Below are 19,991 nucleotides of genomic sequence, written 5' to 3' on the forward strand. Positions count from 1 at the left end.
CTAAAGCCAAAGAGCACCGGCATCCTTAAGAAGAGGAATAAGAGTACCATTGATATGACAAGCAATGAGCGTTTCAATTCCCCCAAGAAACTTGCCACCTACAAAGATAGCGGGAACGGGCTGCTGTTGCTCGTTCCCTGCTGATGCTAGGCGGTAGAGTAAAGCATGAATCTCTAGCCCCGCCGTGTCTCGGTCCAATTCCACCACAGTTGGGCCAACCCCTAGGCCCACAAGAAGTTGCTTGGCTACATGTCCCATACAACATCCACTTACCGAAAACACCACCACCGCGTTACAACTAGCTAGTTGGTGCACCCTCTCGTAGACCGTCTCCATTTTTGCAGCCACGGTTACAACGGCAGCTCCGGTTGTTCTTTCCATTAAGACTGATGATGATTGTGGGTTACCCATCTTCATATTTTTCCTAAGAAATTCTAAAAAATAACTTAATTTTAGACAGAGTTGGAGAGGGAAATATAGATAGAGAGAGTTTAATTTATGGGTACAATGCACTTCAAAACGTTTTGTAGGGCTTTAGATCAAATTTATAGAGGTTTATATAGAGAGAGAACCGTTGGAAGTTTTTGAAGATACATATGCATTTTGTTGTTGATAACATGCATGATAAGGGCCCCATATACATAACAGCTTTAAAAGCATGCTTATTTGTATAAGTATGTATAGAAATATATTATACAATACACATTTCATATGGCTAACTAATTTCTACTGTAAACATGAGAGATGCATGTGTCATTGATTTTATTATCATAAGAGTTTTTTTTATGGACGTACGTACAGCTTCTGATGCATGAGACCAGTACAATGACAAATTATGATGCAGGAGGTACAACCACTAGTTAGTTATTGTTTGAATATTATGAGTATTACAAGTTGTACGTTTTGGGCTTTTGGCTGCTATTTAATTTATAGTAGTAGTAATTAAAGGACTCCCGTTGACCTCCTTTTATTTGGGGGCTTGGGGCGAACATCCTGATGATCGAGACACCCATCGATTGGGGCGACTTTAGTCAAGAACTCAATATTTGGAATAGTTGGCCGGGAGCTGATCGAGTTACTTGATAGTAAATAAGGGAAGTAATATAACAACAACAAAAATTTTGTAATCGGAATGTATATATATATATACAGGCGGTAACTAGAGAATCAAATTTCTAAATTGATTAGATAACCGGGCGTTGTATTGTATGTATCTAGCTCAAGGAACAAAGATTTGTTGCAATTAGCTAGTCTAATTAAATTGGGGCATGTACAATACACAAATTTCAGTTGTTAAGTTGACTTAAATAAACAGTAACAAATTAAAAAAGATAAAAGGCAACTTATTTTTTCTATACTATCTAAAATCCGATCCTTCATTCCTTCCTTGTGTGGATATTTGCCAAACAATGTTGATTTTTAATTTGACTATATATATTCGAATTGAATAATTTAATAAATTAACCTTGTAACTTGGTGAAACATAAAGTACGTACGTAGTGTATATGAAGTTCCAGTCTTTATTACCTAGTTAGGCATTGATTCCATACTCGATCTCTATCCTACACGTACATGATCACGTGAATAAAAATCCAAAATCTGGCTTGTCATCACACTGGCATTTTGTAACACAAATAATAATAACAACATGCAGTAGTATTAGAGATAATTGCAAAATTAAAGTTCAAAAAATACTACTACTAGTATATATGTTTATCTTCTTGACTTAATTAGTAAAACATACTACAAGTCTACAAATCAAACTTGTAACTTGTAATTAGCTAGATCACTATATCCTGATTTGGAAAACTAGCTCGATCGAGCCATGCCAAAACTACGTACCGATGGTCGGACAGGTGTACCAAACTATCCCTAGCTAATTCTGATTAATCTCTCTGGACATACATGCAAACTATCCCTAATTAAAATTTTGCGATAAACGTACCGATGAATGCCGTTTCTAAACTTATTTTAGACCCTTCAATTAAGTGTATATTATGAGTTTATGACCCATTAATTAATCTCGATCGATATCACCGTATGCCAATTCACTGCAGCATATATAATTTTTTTATAACGTCATGTAATTAAAGGTATATAAATTCAACATATATTAACTATCAGGAATAGATTATCGATCAACAGGCCGGCTAGGTAGCATGCATAAATAAATGTATGTACCAATTAGGAAGCAAAACCAACTGGGTTGGATCAGTGGTTGGAGCTCATGCCTCTAGAAACAGAGGTCATGCTTCTTCTGGTCGGCTCGTATTAGCCTGTGCTTTATTACAGGTAGTCATTCCCCCGTTCCTTTAGTCTTTTCAACGGTACTTGAATCTTAAGTCGCGGTCATGTCTCGCCCCCCCGGTATAGTGACCGGTTCCATGTTTTCCCCTAATTTCATCAGTTCCAGGCTCAAGTGCCTGTTCATCCATCTTCATTCCAAAGGCGAGCATATCCATTGAGTGACTGTAACTGCTATCGTTTACAGTCAATAGTTCTTAACCAATTTTAGAGCTTTATAAAGCTTTAAGAGAGAATAGGGAGTAAGGGGGACCAGCCTCTTTACCTTTGGTAGGGGTAAGACTGTCTACATATCAACCTCCCCATACACTGTCGAAGACGGTATTGGGACCCAAAACCCGTAGAAGATGGCATTGGGAGTTATTTTACTTTTACTTTACTAATTAGGAAGGAAGCTAGCAATCCCGAGAAATCCCGAGAATATTGAGCTGAGAGAAAGAAAGAAAGAGAGACAAGATCCGACACGTAACAGATCACGCGCCGTCTCAACAGAAAGACTACGACCATGACATATATGTATTTCAGAACTACTGCTGCAAATACTACTGGCATATATGGTACTGAAATTATATATATATATCCCAACAGAAAAAAGAAAAAAAGAGAGAATACATACATATATATATATATATATTATACACATAATATATGTGTGTGTGTGAGTACGGAGTGGTCAAAAAGGACCAAGAGGCGTGAGCACTCGTACGGTATACGTTCAACGCCAATACCAATTGCAACAACAATAACATTTCTATTTTTTTGTTACATAAATTATACTCGTAGTAATATATATATATATATATATATGTGTATATATATGTATTGGATTCCGACATAAAACCGGCTGCTTCAGTACGTGGCACCGATAGACGTTGAAAGTGCCAGTCTGACTATTGTTTTGCTTAATTGGTTATACTACTTATACGATTTAAAATTAAAGTTAAAGAAATTTTGCCACCAATAATATTTAATTGCTAACATAATTATTTTAATGTACTAACAATAATACTCGGATTATATAAATTGATTTTATTTAATTTCAGCAAACGGTTGTATATAATACTATGTAAATTAAGGTATTAATTGCTAACCCATAATGTTTTCGAAATATAATAGACAGGCTTCGGTTTTTCAAAACCCGTGGATTCGGCCCAATAGAGGAGACCGAGAACAGAGGAAATTTTAATTAAAGCAATACTTTGCGGTGTTTATTATAAATCATATATTTTCAAAACAATGTTTAATGTTTGAAGGTATGTCATGCACTCTGATGAAATTTGTGGTTTGATTAAACAGGATCCATCTCTTTATAATCTGCTTAATTATTCTTAACGAGTAGACAACTATGTGTGTTAATTCTCTCATAATCAAATGGGAAATGTAATTGGTTTTTAGCTAACTCATACGAATCACAACTTACGTTAAAGCACAAACTCGTAACAATATATACGTCGACAATTTAATTAAGTCTACGATAGGACAATTGTACGTAACAATCTTCGATTCAGTCGAATATGTGAACCACCAAATTTATTCAAAAAATCAACAATCATATTACTCAAAACGAGCTTCATGGGTTAAAAGATCTTTTTCCAACTTTCTCAAAAGACCTATTTAACGAATCAAACATGAAGCCACATGTACAAAATTAGGGATAATGTTGACAACTAATACTAGAAAATGCATAAATCTAACCATAGCTTCCATTGACCTAATCTAACACCTAGCTATTTCGCAGCCCTAGCTACATACCTCCTGCTCATGATGAGCTAAAACCGAAAACCTGGACTAATTCATTTCTTTTCTTACGATATAGTAAAGTCTATGTCTCCTTAATCTATCGACCAATTCTATATATCAAGGGAAAATCAGATATGTTGTTAACAGCATATTTGTGCCCTCACACTTTTTCTTCATCAATTTGACGTATGCTAAATTAAATACCCATCCCCCCCTCCAATTTTCATATGCAGCAGTCGATATTATATACTGTTAACAGCATATATGATAACCCCATATATCAATCATACGACAGATGAAAAAAATTAAAAACTACATTAAAACAAGCATATAAGGGCTTGGTAACATACATGTACCAAATCAATCCACAATAATTTGGATCTCTAATCCTTTCTAGAAGGGTCGTTAAGCAATTTGTATCCCGTCGTGCAAGAAAAGCTGACTGAACATACGCCGACGCTGCATGCTTCACAAGGACATTTTTTATTGAAATATTTGAAGAGTTAATAAATTGATTATCGTCATTATTTATCACTTGAATATTTGATGATGAATTTGTTAGTACATCCTTCAAACTTACATACCCATGATAATCGATTATTATTTCTGGATCTTCTTTGTTAATAATGCTGCTTGAACCTGCTCGTTTTAACTCAAACGGACCTTGTTTTGGCTTATGAGTTTCTGTATCCATACGTATATATATCAACAAATGTTTGAGGTTTTTGGTGAGCATGTTTTTTGCAAAATGATTTGGTTTTGTTGTTCTTACAATTACGAGAGATTGTGGTTTTGTTTGTAAGAGATTATTATTCAAAGGTCAAAACATGACAACAAGAATATGTGATGGCCCTTCAATGTAGGATCTTACAACCGTGAGAATCGACAAACTTTTAATATAAACTAGCTTAAGCACCCGGGTATTTTAAGATAACTTTTATAGTTAAAGTAATTGAGATATAAATGTTAAATGTGGTATACGACAATATAGCTAGGAAAATAATTAATCATCCTAGCTAAATAATCTAAATATCCTTTTAATTATAACATGATGACAAGTGGCAAAATCAAATGATTAAATTATGAAAGTGGATAAAAAGATTACACTTGTCATATTTTAAGATTGTTAGAAGATTATTAGACTAATTATTAGGAGGATTTATCATTTCCATATAGGGTTATACGTAAACATTGATAATAGCATATCATTAAAGTTTATTATAACGTAGAAAACACAAATAGAAAAATTTTACTATACTGGCAATGTTTCAAATTTTGATTAAATAAGAAAATGGGATAAGTATCCTGGAATATAACAAACTTTAGACGAATGTCTATAGTAGGAAATAACTAAATTTTTGTGTATTGTATGTAAACAACTTTAAAAAATGTTTATTGTATGTAAGAAAACATACGTGGCAACCATATAGAGGTGCCACTTGTCTGATTTTTATTGGTTGAATACATTTTCTTGCATACAATAAACATTATTTTCGAGTTGTTTACATACAATACACACAACTTTAGTTATTTCCTACTATAAACATTCGTTCAAAGTTTGTTACATTACAAGATACTTATCCCTAAGAAAATCTACACTGTTTGATGTATATTAGACATGCATGTAGGTCAGATAAAGTTCATTTTCGCTATGCAACATACTGAACGTGTATTCTACATTGTCAATAACCAATTGATCATAGATCAACTGGCACCGTTATAATGTGACCACAAGATAAAGACTAATGTCATAAATTCAAATCTTGTCAAAGGCAACTGGAGATATATATATTATGTTTTATGTGTGAGAATGTATTGAACCGTGTATGAGTTCTATGAGGTACGCGATTTGGGTCCCAAGATGGTACATGTGAGCAGAGGTTCCCACCCTTTTAACCTTTTTTGTTTTACATTGTCAATATGAAATACATATTGCATTGTGTAAGCAACGTTTACTAAATACAACTATTACCCGGTTGATATTAAGATAATTTTTTTTATAATTATAGCATTTGTGATATGAATGTTAAATGTGATATGTAGACAAATAGCTGACTCGTATTATGTAGACATTTATAATAGCATACCGTTAAAGTTCAAAACAATTTATCGATATAAAAGTTTGAGGTTTTCAAATTGTCGATAACATATGTAATTCCGGTCACCTATGATTTGATAAATGATATAACAAAATGTTGATAATATTATTAAATTTTAAAATGCTAATAAATTTATATAGTCTCTATAACAAATTTGGGGGTTATTCAAATTCTTGTTAGGAGATTCTAAATAAATTAGTCAGGTAGGGTGTTATAATTGCTATTCAAGTATGAAAGATTTTCGAATTTAAAAATAATGCAAATTTAAAAGTATTGTTAAAATAGAAACTCAAAAGTAATTTGATACAATTGTTTGTAATTTGAGATCTAAAATGAATGGTAAGAGAGATAAGTGTAGAGTTTGGTTTCTATAAAATAATAATAATAACTATTTAGTTTGTTTAACTTTCAATGACGTCATAAACGAAATTTAAAAGAGAAAATTTATGAATGAAGAGGTTATAGCTGTGCTAAATAGGATGTTTTTTAGTAAAATTTTAGGAATGGACTCTGTCTTTATATTATATATATGATAAAGATAAGGATCCAAATGGATAGGCAGAACTGGTAAAAGGATAATAATATTATCAGATATAATAATAAATCATATCATAACCGAACTCGTAACTTTGACCACTCTGTTACTAACATAACTGGTGATTTTTAGTACTCGTAATAAAGACGAGCTATTCCAAATTTCTAGTTGGACTAAAAAGCAAGATAACTGTGGCCCAATAGGTCCAACGATTAAATCATTTGGGCTACAATAATTCAAAAACTGTTGGGCTAGTTTGGTGAACTTTTCAAATGATTTGGGCTATAAACGCAAAGGAAGATTATAATAACGTTGATGTCACATACTCACATAAGCCATAGCAATGTAACATAATTAGATTAATTCCTCCACCATATAAATTTCAAGGAGAATAAACTAGAAAAATAAAAAGTAGCAATGACAGTAATATATAATTCATTTTGAGTTTTTATTTTGAGGGATAAGAAAGGAGAAGAAAAGAAAACTTGTATTTGTGTATTCTTGAGTTTTTTTTTTTAAGGAATAGAAAGGAAAAGTGGGATGATTTGGAAGGTATAACCTATTCAAAATTACTAATATACCATCCAACCAATGTTATAAAAAAAATATTAAGAGAGACATAATTGTAAAACTTTTATTTTTCTTTTCTTTTCCCTTCAACTCAATAATGTATTTTTTGATGTATATTTTTTTTACTTTCTTTCTCTTTCCAATCTTCTCGATCTCTTTTTTTAAAATAAAATCAAGAATGGAGCATAAGTTTAACTGGTAATTAGAGAACTAAACAAACATATTGAGGTGTTATTCTCAAACTTCGAAAGATTATAAACATTAAAATTCCGAATTTGTTTCAAAGTAAAACCAGAGGTGAAACCTAGTTCTTCAAAATGATCAATTTTAAAATTATTGTTTTTTAGTAAACACGAGAGCGTTACGGTTTTTTAAAATGTAACACAATGAGATTATTAAGTCTCGTTGATCATGATTCTTATCCATTTTAGGATTCAAGTAAGATAATCATAAATTAACATTTTTGTTGTATATGGTGTTGGATTTAAGATAGGGACATGTAGTTCTTATTGTGTTTGAGATTTCTAGAGTTGATACGGTGTATTTTGTCTATATTAGATATTATATATTTACACTTATAATTCATAATTATCCAATCTAATATCATAAAGTTGAAAAATTTTTAAAATCAAGAATAACGATTAGTCAATAAGCTATTGGAAAAACTGTATTTTAATATAATAAAAAAATTGTGTTATATTGTTTCTGCATATCTATAGTAATCGAGTTGAAAACGGGCTTCTTTATTTTGTGTAGTTTTGATATACTAATATTTATATATCTATATTTATCTTGGCAGTGGCCTTTTTTTTCAAATAAGTCAAAATTAAAATTTAAAAAAATTGAGTTGTGATCGGTTAATAAGTTATTAGAGCAACTGTTTTTAGTATAATAAAAAATGTGACATATATCATTTTCCTAAACGTGCAATATATAGCGTGTACAGTGTACGATAATATTATGATAGAATATTTTTTTGCATTTTCCTGTTACAGTAAAAAATAGCATCAAAATCATATGGGATGACCAAACAAATGATATATGATATATATATATAGATATAGATATATGATATTACTCTTCAAATTCTTCTAAATGTTACTTGGTAAAACCTATAAAGCTTTTGTTTTCGTCATTTGTGAGTTTATATATATATATATATATTTATTTATTGTAAAGCATATTTATACATAGTTACATAGGCTATACCTACTTAATTATTGGAAGGTATACAATTTTGTGTGAATAATAAAAGACAATGTTTTTACAAAATTTACATTGACTATGAGAAGGTATGTACTGTCATAACAAAAAGGTGAACGAACAAACATTCATTTCTACCAAGTATCTTAATTGTTGACACCATAGTCCTAAAAGTATAGTCCCAATGTTTTAGTAAAAAGATTCTTAGAAAAGTATTGTATTTTATGTTTAGGTTTGGTTCTTTGTATAGCAAAGTTTATATACTATTTGGATTCTTTGATTTCTATTTCTAGAAGAAAACCATACTTTTTGGCCCAAACCATTCTAAAGACGTCCTTTCAATATCATTGCAATTTGAAACGTCTACTTTACCCCATCACTTTGGGAAGGGTTTAAATAACTGAAAAGGGCCGGAGCAATAAAGTCATATCACAGTGATCCAAGAGGCCGTTTGAGCCTTTAGGCCTTAGCTTTTTTACCTACACTTTTTTATGTCATATCAGCATCACCTTCTCACCTCTTTCACATTTTCATTTTTTCTTTAATCATTCACCTATCATTTGGTCCCCACTTTTATTTCATTAAAAATACAATATATTTAATCTAGAAATACTACATATTGCACAACAGCTCATGTGTCACTCCTTTTGTCTTCTTGTCTTCATTCTTAATATATTTCAAATTTAAATATTGCAATAAACATGAAAAAGACAGAGGAAATGATGACATGCAATTCTTCACTTCGGTGATACTCTTCACTAACTTCCTCTTTCACTTAGCTTTCACTTTCACCTCTGTAATAGTTCACCGATACAATCCTCTTCCTTCACCTATGATTTTCACCTACCCTTAAGAATGGTCTAAGAGTCATAAACTAGCGTATTCAACCACAAGGACGGATGACGTTATTGGTAAGGGGAGTCTTTGGGTTGCGTCTTCAAGCGGAAGTCCTCATGGAGACTGCGAAGGATACTCGAATGTGGGGTAGCATGTGGGGGCGGCTGCAAAAAAATTTTGTTTTATATATGTGTAGTGTATATATATGTGTATTTATGTGTGTGAGATAAATTATAAAATAATTGAAAATGTGAAAAGAAGTTCCAAGAATCTTGTCTTATAGACAATAAGAATTCTGAGGGGAGTCTTAAGTAATGTGATGCTGACGTGACAGTCAAAAAGCTGAGAGGACTTTCTCTCCTTATAAGCAAAGGCCTTATAAAGTAATAAAACCCTTATATGGCTATGTAAGTATGTATATAAATTTTTCAACGAGAAAATAATATAATTAAAAGTATATCAATTTACATAAAAAAAATTTTCCAGATTTTCTTAAAATATGCATCAAAATTGCTAGGCTTAGCCTTACGAGACCCTATTGACACACATGTATTTGCAGAATGTGATTTACTAGCTACCAAAGAGATATATATGGATATGGGGGCGTTTAGTAGGAAGAAATCATAAGAAATGAAAATGTAATAGAGAATGAAAGTAATGGAAACGAGAATGAATATTTAGAAAAAAAAAATTGATTTTGTCATTTGATACAAACAGCAAAATGTATACAAGTGAAATACAAAATTTTAATTAATAGTTAAAATTTATACATATAACATCATAAAAAATAAATAAATTTCATTTCACCCATTCTCTACAATTTGTAGAGAAAGAAGAAAATGAAATTCAATTTCATTTTTTCATTTTCGATTCCATTTTCCGGTGCAACCAAACAAGGCAAGACAATTTCATTTGCTTTTTCACCTATCTATCGTACCAAATACACCCTTAAGTGGTGATGAGACTTGTTTTTTTTTATAAAACATTGTTGGTGCATTTTAAGCATAAATGGATAAATAAGACATCTCTTTGGTTTTGATAATGTTTGACAATATGCATATCATTCTAAACTGCTATAAATAATGATTTAAGCATTCATACGCTATTCCCCGACCAAAGTTTGTGCATTGCAAAGTTTTGGTGTAGCAGCAGCCTCGGCGGATGATGTTCTCCTTTGGCGGACGATGATCATCATTGTCCGCAGATTGTTTGTTCCGGTTTCAGGTTCTAGTTTTGTCGTCCAGCCTTCGTACGATTTTTCCAAGACTTAAAACTTGCTTTCCTTATCTTATACCATCATTTTAACAGGTTTAAATTTGTCGGATTTTAAAATTAATGACTTTCATTTTTAACTAAAACTTGAGGCTATATTTTTTCTAAGTATAGAAAAGTCAAAATTGGTCAAAGTCAAAATTGAAGTTTTTAAAGAAGTGAGTCAACATCTAGAAATTTGATTAAATATGCCAATAGTAAATCTTATCCTCTCTCTTTTCTTATTCCATCTTGTGACTTCACCTTTTACAAAAACTCTCCATATTTGGCCTTCATTTTCTTCTCTTTATATGCTACAAATTCAAGAACACATGAAGAAGGTAATATGCTCATGCTTGTGGGGGTCATTCAAGGAAAGATTCCTGGACTTTGAGAGGCTCAAGAACATCGGCGGATGATGCAGCGTCCGTCGATTCAAACGGCTCTAAATGTTCTTCCTTCTATATATTCAACACTTGGGAGTTTTTAGAGGCACCTCTTGCTTCTTAATCACTGAGCTTATAGTTGTAATATCATTAAAACCTTCCTTTCTAAATCTATATTGGCAAGAGAGAAAATTTGTAGTGAGGATACTATTAAGTGTAATAGTGAGAGCCTACAAATTTGGTTGAACACATTCATTCTTGTGAGAGTGATTGTAGTATACTCTAGTGGCTAGAGTTGTGCTTGTATCTTGAAGTGTCAAGAGTTGGTTGATTCCTAGTGGTTAGGAATTATTGGTATCTTGAAGTGTCAAGATTGTATGAACGGATTCTTCATCGGGTTTGAAATAGTGCTACAAATCTCGATTAGTGAATCGGGGAGTGGATTAAGGCGAATTCGTTAACATTCGCCCCAACCACTATATATTGCCGTGTTCATATGTTTGGTGATATTTCTCTAACTCTATCTTTTAAATTGTTGTGAGTTTTAATTTATATTGTCTCATCATTCATCCTTTCACAAACTAAACTTCAAGACTTAGTTTTCTAGTTATAAGTTTTCAAAAAGAAGTTAAAAATTGGTATAATCTATTCACCCCCCTCTAGATTACACTTACAAACATGTTGACTACTATAATGAGATTTTTTCAGGTAACTCTGAAGTGGTTTAAAAAAAAGATTGGAGAATCGAATATATTTTACCTTTTTAAAATTAATAGTAATAGTAATTGAAATGAACAGTAAGGCATGAGAGTTTATATCTTGTAATCATAAAATGGAACCTAGAATATCATGATTATTATTATTTTGAACTAGAACTGTACCCGCGCAATGTAGTGGTAGTCGTTGCGGCGATGGTGTGGTGGTGGGGGCGATTGTTAGTGGCAGAGACGGTGTCGAGTGGTGAAAGTTATTGATGTTAAAGTAATTGATGTAAATAGTTAATGGAAATATTTTGATAGATAAATGATTGATAGTGTAATTAATTATTAATGTTAAGTGAAAGTGTAAATAAAACCATTTTAAGGGTGCTATGTGTAAGTATTACACAAGTTTTAACATTTCCATAAATAATGAGCTATTCTTTTATAATATAGTACTAACGTGGTACCCACGCGTTGCAGTGGATGCAATTGACAGAACATGCATGCAAAAGAAAGAATGGGGAAAACAATCGGTGGCTCCAATAGAGGTTTGTATGTGAATAGCTACAAAGTGATTTTTTATATGATGGTTGCACTTTTATGGAAAGGGTATTTTGGATATTTTCCCCTGTGTAACTTTTAACAGTGTGTATTCTCTTTATTATGTAATATAGATAAAATATAAAAGTATAGATAGGAAATGATGATAAAGAATCTTTGTAGGTATACTCGTTGATGAAGATTCGGACCAAAATATACATTGGGTTTAAAATACACCAAAAGGATATTCGCGTAATACGGTAGCGTGATGACGACAACAATAGGTTGTGGTGGTGGCAACAGTGACGACAACGAGTATAAAAGGTTATTGATGTAAAACTAATTGAAATAAAAAGGGATGTTATAGTTATTTTAAGAGTTAAAAAATATTTATTATGAATTATTTGAGAAACAAAAAAGGAATGAGACATTTGTTTTATATAATAACGAGATATGTTATCCGGGCGTTGCTCCGGGACACATTACGTTATGTGTTGCTTCGGGACATATTACGTTATTTAAAAATGATCTTAAAGAAAAATAAGAAAAAGAAAACTCGAAAACAAAAACATAATAATTTAAGAAAGGAGTTGATAATAATAAAAAAAGTTAAAAATTGAAAGGAAAACAAAAAACGTACCAATTCACATGTTATTTAATTTAATTTGTGAAAATACTCTATTGGGGTGTTAGCCCAGTGGTCAGGAGGTTTTCCACAAAGTGGTTTCCTCCTGGGGGTTTCAGGTTCGAATTAGCAATGCTATACCCATCCAACACATGGAGAGCATACCCTTTAGGGCATTGCCATGAGACGAATCGGCGTGGGCGCATCCGCGTGTAGGGATGTTAGCCATTTATCCGTTGTTCCCTTTCAAAAAAAATAATTGTGAAATACCTTTTACAAATGTTTACATTTGCTTTAAAATGAAAAAGTCGAAAATTTTGTGTACACTTATCAATGATAATATGGTCAGTCGTATGGAAAATTTTTTTTAGAACAATGGACACTTGTGGCCCAAAAAACACAAATTCTCAAAGTCATTTAAAATACGTTATTTAAAAATGATCTTAAAGAAAAATAAGAAAAAGAAAACTCGAAAATAAAAACATAATAATTTAAGAAAGGAGTTGATAAAAATAAAAAAAGTTAGAAATTGAAAGGAAAACAAAAAACGTACCAATTCACATGTTATTTAATTTAATTTGTGAAATACACCATTGGGGTGTTAGTCCAGTAGTCAGGGGGTTTTCCACAAAGTGGTTTTCTCCTAGGGGTTTCAGGTTCGAATCCTGCCACATGCAAATGTGGTGAGGGAGCCTTAGCAATGTTATATCCATCTAACACATGGGAAGCAAACCCTTTAGGGCATTGCCAGGAGATGAACCGGCGTGGGCGCATCCGCGTAGGGGATGTTAGCCATTTATCCGTTGCTGCCTTTCAAAAAAAATATTTGTGAAATACCTTTTACAAATGTTTACATTTGCTTTAAAATGAAAAAGTCGAAAATTTTGTATATACTTATCAATGATATAATATGGTCAGCCGTATGGAAAATTTTTTTTATAACAATGGACACTTGTAGCCCAAAAAACACAAATTCTCAAAGTCATTTAAAACAGCCCAAATATTACAAACAGCCTGTTACTGTAGTTTGCACGCAAAAAAAATACATTTCTTTTTAATATATACAAGATATGTCACCCGGGCGTTGCCCCGGGAAACATACAATCGCATGTAAACGTTATAGTTTTTTTCAAAAACAAACTGAATTGACGTTGACCTATTTTTCCCAAAAAAATAAAAATAAATGTATAGGTCATTGTCTTAATGACACAAGAAGATATTTGACTTTATATCTTGCTTATAAAGGAAATCTAAAATTTGATTTTTAATATTGAATTTAAAGTTTAAATATTGATTTTAAGTTTCAACAATGTACAAGTTCTAATGCATGATGTACTATACATCACAACCACATTACATCAATAATTTCTACTACAAATTTCAAAGTGATGGGTAGATATATATTGGTTAATAAAAAATAAGCATTAATGTTTGATATTAATCTAATGTTAGAATTAAATCTTATATTATAAGATGACCATATATGAAAAATATGTATGCAGGCACGCAACAATTACATCCGAACAAAACATTTTAATGACATAAGCGACATAAAATCTGATCAAATGGAACACACACAAAAGTTTACGGTAACTTTTCATATGTATGGGCCTACTCACGAAAGAAGACACATGCAAGGCACAAAATGTAAATCATGCAGGTCAAAAGCCCACACTGTAGTTTGCACACATATCGGTAGTTTTCTTTTTAATTATATATATTATAATATAAAAGTATAAAAATTATGAGTTTTTATTTCATATGAAATGTGAGTTATATCTCAAAGGTTTGATATATTTGTATGTGTTATGTGTACTTCTCATTATAGCTCAATGGTTAGAACATCAAGTTTACATGTTGGAGGTCTCGAGTTCGAGACATGTGAAAGATATTTTTAGGAATTTCACCAATAGAGTCCTCCAGGGAAGCATGTTTGAATCATGCAGGGGGACATGGTTTTATCTCAATTAAATGTCGTGTCTTCGGACGGTTTAGTTGGGAGTTTTTCCTCCTACTAGGTATTAAGGGTGAGGGGTTCTATAGCACAGACCGGATTAAGACAACGTAAGCTAGATCTCCTGTTGCGAGCAAATGATCCATATCTTTCAAAATATATATATATATATATATATATTATAAAAGAATAATCAATGTTGAAAGTTATATGGAGAAATATGTAAAATACCTTTAATGTTTATATTACATTATCAATCTTTTATCTTTTAAATATCTTCATCAACCCTTTACATCAATTACTTATACATCAGTTATCAACACCATTCGACGCTGCCTTTACCACCAACAGTCAACCCCCATCACCACACCGTCACCACCACGAACACTGTCGCATTACGCGGATATTGTGCTAGCATATGAATTATGTTATACCCTATCATTCAGACATGACCTATAATAAAGTTTTTACTTATGACTATAAGTTGTAAGTTGTAACTATAGATAATTCTATAGATAATTTTATATTATCTTGAAGATAAATAACCTTTTTAGCGTAAATCAACATAAAAATGATATTAAAAAATAAATAGAAAACAATTGTTTTACCTTTTATATGAAAAGCTCAAAATGCAAATGGAAATTAACTACTTAACAGTCTTTTAATGTTCCTTTTTCAATAAAAACTATAATAATAAATGTCATCCAAGTATTAAGAGAATTTGATTAAAATTAATAATAAAAATAATACATAAAAAAAATCGTATGTATTAGAAAATGTCATATAAGACAACACCATTTAATATGTTTATATAAAAATAAATAATAGTTTTATAGTTAAAGGGGTATTCGCGTAATGCAACAACAGGTGATGGTGGCGGTGATAGCAACTGTAGGAGTGTGATTATATTAATGTAAAAGTAGTTGATTTAAAATGGGGGTTTGTAAGGGTTGAGGGTGTATATACTAAATAATTTCAGAATATTATATATATAACTTTTAGTATATTGGATCGTTATTTGAGAAAAAGAATGTATGTTTGTTTTATAAAAAAGTAAAGTCGCATATATATGTGAACGTGAGAAGAGAAGAGTCAAAATTTCATCTTTTGAATTTTATAATATACTTCAACTTATTATACTAATTTAATTGATTAGCTAATTACTTTCGTTTACTAATTTCTTGTTAGAACATTTTCGTTTACTAATGTTTATGTTGATGATTAAAGAGATACAAAGTATTTAATGGTGTTAAATGTTTGTCATCATTATTAGAATGTTAGTTGTAATAGAAAGCTCCATAATTTGTAAAGTTGAAAGTTGAGAACTCAAACTTAATTCTTAACTTCTGATTGAAACTTTTTCGATATCCCATTTTGTATAAAGAACAGCCGAACGGGAATATTTACATGTGACTGAAATTCTTCAAAATAGGATATAAAGTTAACGTTTAGATTTATGCTTAAGATGTTAGGGTCTTTTATGTTGCTGTTATACAATTAAGATTGGGTATAAAACTCCACATATTTTGTTTTTTTAATCCATAAAAAATATAGGAGCCAAGCATTTATATGTTTATATTAAAAAAAATAGCATGTGAAGGGTTTATATACTTAAACTTGAATGCCTAATAGACACATATTATTTTCTCTATGTTTAATTATTAATATATGAATAAACCAACAGTGTCCCTTCAAACATACTTTCGAAAGCCTATGAGATTCGATGCATTTATAATGGCAGTTTTGAAGTAAATGAACAGAAATATTTGGTAGCTAGTTGAAAGATATGTGCGAGATGAAATTAATTATCGAATGTTTGTTTTGGAATTTTAGCTTAATGGTTGTAAGACCATCTCTCGTCTTGTATGAGTTCTTGTAAGCCTTAGACATAGAAATTAAGTCTCTTTGTGAGGGTTTTGGTTTAAGTCTGAATGAGTAAGGTTTACCCCTATTAATTGTCATGTCTTCAGACGGATTAGTAGAGATTTTCAATCTACTTCAAGGGAGCTCTCTAGCGCAGACCCAGTTAAAACAACGTATGATAGAATCATGTTGTCGAATAGATAAATCTACTTTTCAAAAAATAATAATAATAAGTTATCGAATGCTCTGTAATATATATCAAGCCAAATTCAATCATGTCGGAATATGCAAAAATAAAAAATAATAAAATAATAAAATTGGAGGAGGATCATGCAGGAATACGACTTCCAAGTTCCAACTCTTGTCTAAAGCATGCATTCTTACTCGTCCAACCTTTCAAATCTATTAAAGTACATGTACATCAATGTTTGTGTTTTTTCGTGTTTTTGTTATTAACTAAGAATGTGTTTGTCATAAGTTATTACTCTTATAAAATTTGTTTGGGGTTGCAATAAAAACATCACGGAATAAAAACTGGTGGCTAATTTGTTGATAAGTTTTTCTTATGTCTCGCGTTTCCTGTAATTAGCATACAATTTGTTTCAAACTTTTAGCAACTTTAGCAGTTAAACTTCTGAGAAGAATCTAGGTCGTATTTAGTGTATATTGATCACTAGGAGCTTTGCTAGTTGATCGTTTTGTATATAATATATCATATTCTAGTCATTCAAAAAAAAGATGAGAAGAAAAAGAGAAGAAATTTATTCCATCGCTCTCGACTACTAAACACCTCGCCTATATATATAGAGAGTCCCTTTCATGGGAAGTTATGTCATTTTCTTGAGAAGAAAACATGTATCACCCCCAATCACTTTCCTAAAAATTCAGTGTTAAACTGTTATGCCTTACCATCTGGTAATTGCCAACGAGTCTCTACCTAAACCATAATCAACCTTCTAGACATAGTTAGGACCCTAGCTACGATTTGGTGATAAAACAATTATTAAGCTTTTTTCTTATGATTACTTTCTAATGATGTTTGTATGTTAGTAATAGAAAATGGTAAAGAAAAAAATAAACATGCCAATACTAAACAGTAAACACCAATATTAGAAAATGTGAGAGATCGATCACTACTTGACCACTTGACCCAATGTGAAAATGCTACGTGTGACAATAGAAAGAATATTGTTATACCATTAAAAAAAAAAAAAAGTTTGTATGTAATGTTTCTTTCTAACAATAATTATTTTTTCACTTATTTCTCATTGTTGTATCAATTTTTTTTCATAGACACAATCCTATTAACAGTAAGGCCCACCACATCGTTTCAACACGACCATTGCACGGATACTGTGCTAGTTAAAAATAAGAGATCGAGAGTGAGAGGTCAAGGATAAAAGATAAAAACAATGCAAATTTTACGAAATTTAAAGAACATTACAATAAGAGTCATTAATCTATTTTATCTATACAGTAACAACCTCTTACTTTTTTAAAAAAAAATATACCGGACTACTTAAATTATTCCTATCATTTATTAATTAACTTAAATATGTCTATCTAATGTACATATATTACTTTTAATGGAAAAATATTTACAATTTACATTTTTCAACCCAATATATTAGCTACCCTTATTTTACATTAATAATATCGCCGTTAATTCAAACCACCGCAGTCGCCATTACCTGTGCCGCCGCTACTACCGTCACCCGCCGTTGTTATTCCCGTCGTTGTCGTCGTCATCACCACCCCTTGCTGCCACCTCATTCCGCCACTGACAACACAAATCATTTATTGTACGGACATGCATATGATAAAAAAAAATAAAAATAGATAGTCATCCTTATGAATACACATACTTTTACGTACTCAAACACGTCTTTAGATAAAATAGAGTAGTAACTACTAACTAACTCAAAAAGCGTTTTGAAGTAACTAAATCAAAATCAAATTTTAATAACAAAAAGCATTGATTGGTAAAAAGGCATTAAAACTCTGAACAAACGTTTCGCATAAGAAGAATGAATGAAAAAGGAAACTTGATTTCATATTTTAATAGTAAATATAGTATATTCAAAGAAATCAGCAACCGACTCTGTTGTTTGAAATACCCAGAAAATGTACCTGTAAAGTTTTTCTTTCATTTTTCACTAAAGGTACAAATTACAAAAAACAGAAGGCTAAAAAGTTATCACGTTAACTTGAAATAAATATCCATAACCAAAAAAAAAAAAACAAAAAAAACTTGTCAATTCACTTTTTGTTTATAAAAGTTTTAACAATTATTATAACTATGTAACATAATGTTTTTATTAAATAGATTAATTTATACCCTAATACCCTTATCAAAACATTAGTTGTTTATACAAATTTTAAGTTTATTAGGGGGGTTTTCTAGAGTCCTGGATTTTATCTCAAGAATACGTGGTTCGAACACCGCATACTGTTCAATTGAATGTTATTGTGGTGTTTCGAATTCTAAATACTAACTCGTTAAAAAAAGAAAAAGAAATTTCTCGGTTATGATAATATACTAATAATGGGCTTATTCCAAAATTTCAAAAACTAAGGCATAAAACCATTCTTTTTAAGACCAACTTTAACGCAACTCATAACCCCAACGTATTCCCTCAAATACGTTGACTTGTCGGCACAGAACGTTAAAGCAGTTATTTTTTTTTATCAGTATCTTGCCAACACATAACCAATTTTTATATACCGTGTGTTAGATAATTCAATATCGATGATCGCTAAAGTTGGTTGTCGGTCATAATCGTCAGTTGCCGGTCATCGTCTCTCTAATTAAAGTATAAAGCATATAAAAAAGGACATTTACATAGTAAGAAAATCATGTTTATACTCTTTATGACAATTGTATATTGTTAATTTGTTATAAACAACTAAAACTTTAAAGAAACACTTATGCTATGTTCTTGAGTTTTTTTAAGAGATTAGAAAAGAAAGGAATCCAAATAATTTTAAAACAATTTGTGTTCTTGAGTTTTTTTTAAGGATGGAAGAGAAATGAAATGATAGGAAGTGGAGTGATAATCTAGTTGATTTTGTTTCCTAAATCTTCTTCCCACTTTTGGGATGGTTTGAAAGGATTCAATATCTTCTAATCTCATCTTATCACTTCTTTTCTTTTAATAAGCAACTCAAAAACATAGCATTAGACGGTTTAAATTTCTGGTTGTGATCCTATGGGTTTTTACTGAAATGGATCAACTGGACCATTGGGCCGCTTGGGCTCCGACCATTGGAGCATTAGTTCACCCTGACGAAGTTCTGTGTTTCGCTATATATAGGTGATTCGTTAATAATAATAATAATAATAATAATAATAATAATAATAATAATAATAATAATAATAATAA

General features: G+C 31.1%; 1 protein-coding gene across 1 annotated transcript; it reads right to left on the minus strand.

Annotated features, from left to right (window-relative positions):
• Positions 1 to 417, minus strand: LOC122592210 (glutaredoxin-C9-like). Its single transcript, XM_043764408.1, has one exon. It carries the CDS (start codon positions 415 to 417, stop codon positions 1 to 3), a length of 417 nt encoding a protein of 138 aa, XP_043620343.1.
• Positions 418 to 19,991: the final 19,574 nt, after the last annotated feature.

This window comes from Erigeron canadensis, chromosome 3, assembly GCF_010389155.1.
Source record: "Erigeron canadensis isolate Cc75 chromosome 3, C_canadensis_v1, whole genome shotgun sequence".
Lineage (NCBI taxonomy): Eukaryota > Viridiplantae > Streptophyta > Magnoliopsida > Asterales > Asteraceae > Erigeron > Erigeron canadensis.

Excerpts from the sequence above, each read along its gene's own strand:
- LOC122592210 (XM_043764408.1), bottom strand. The coding sequence starts at position 417 with ATGAAGATGGGTAACCCACAATCATCATCAGTCTTAATGGAAAGAACA.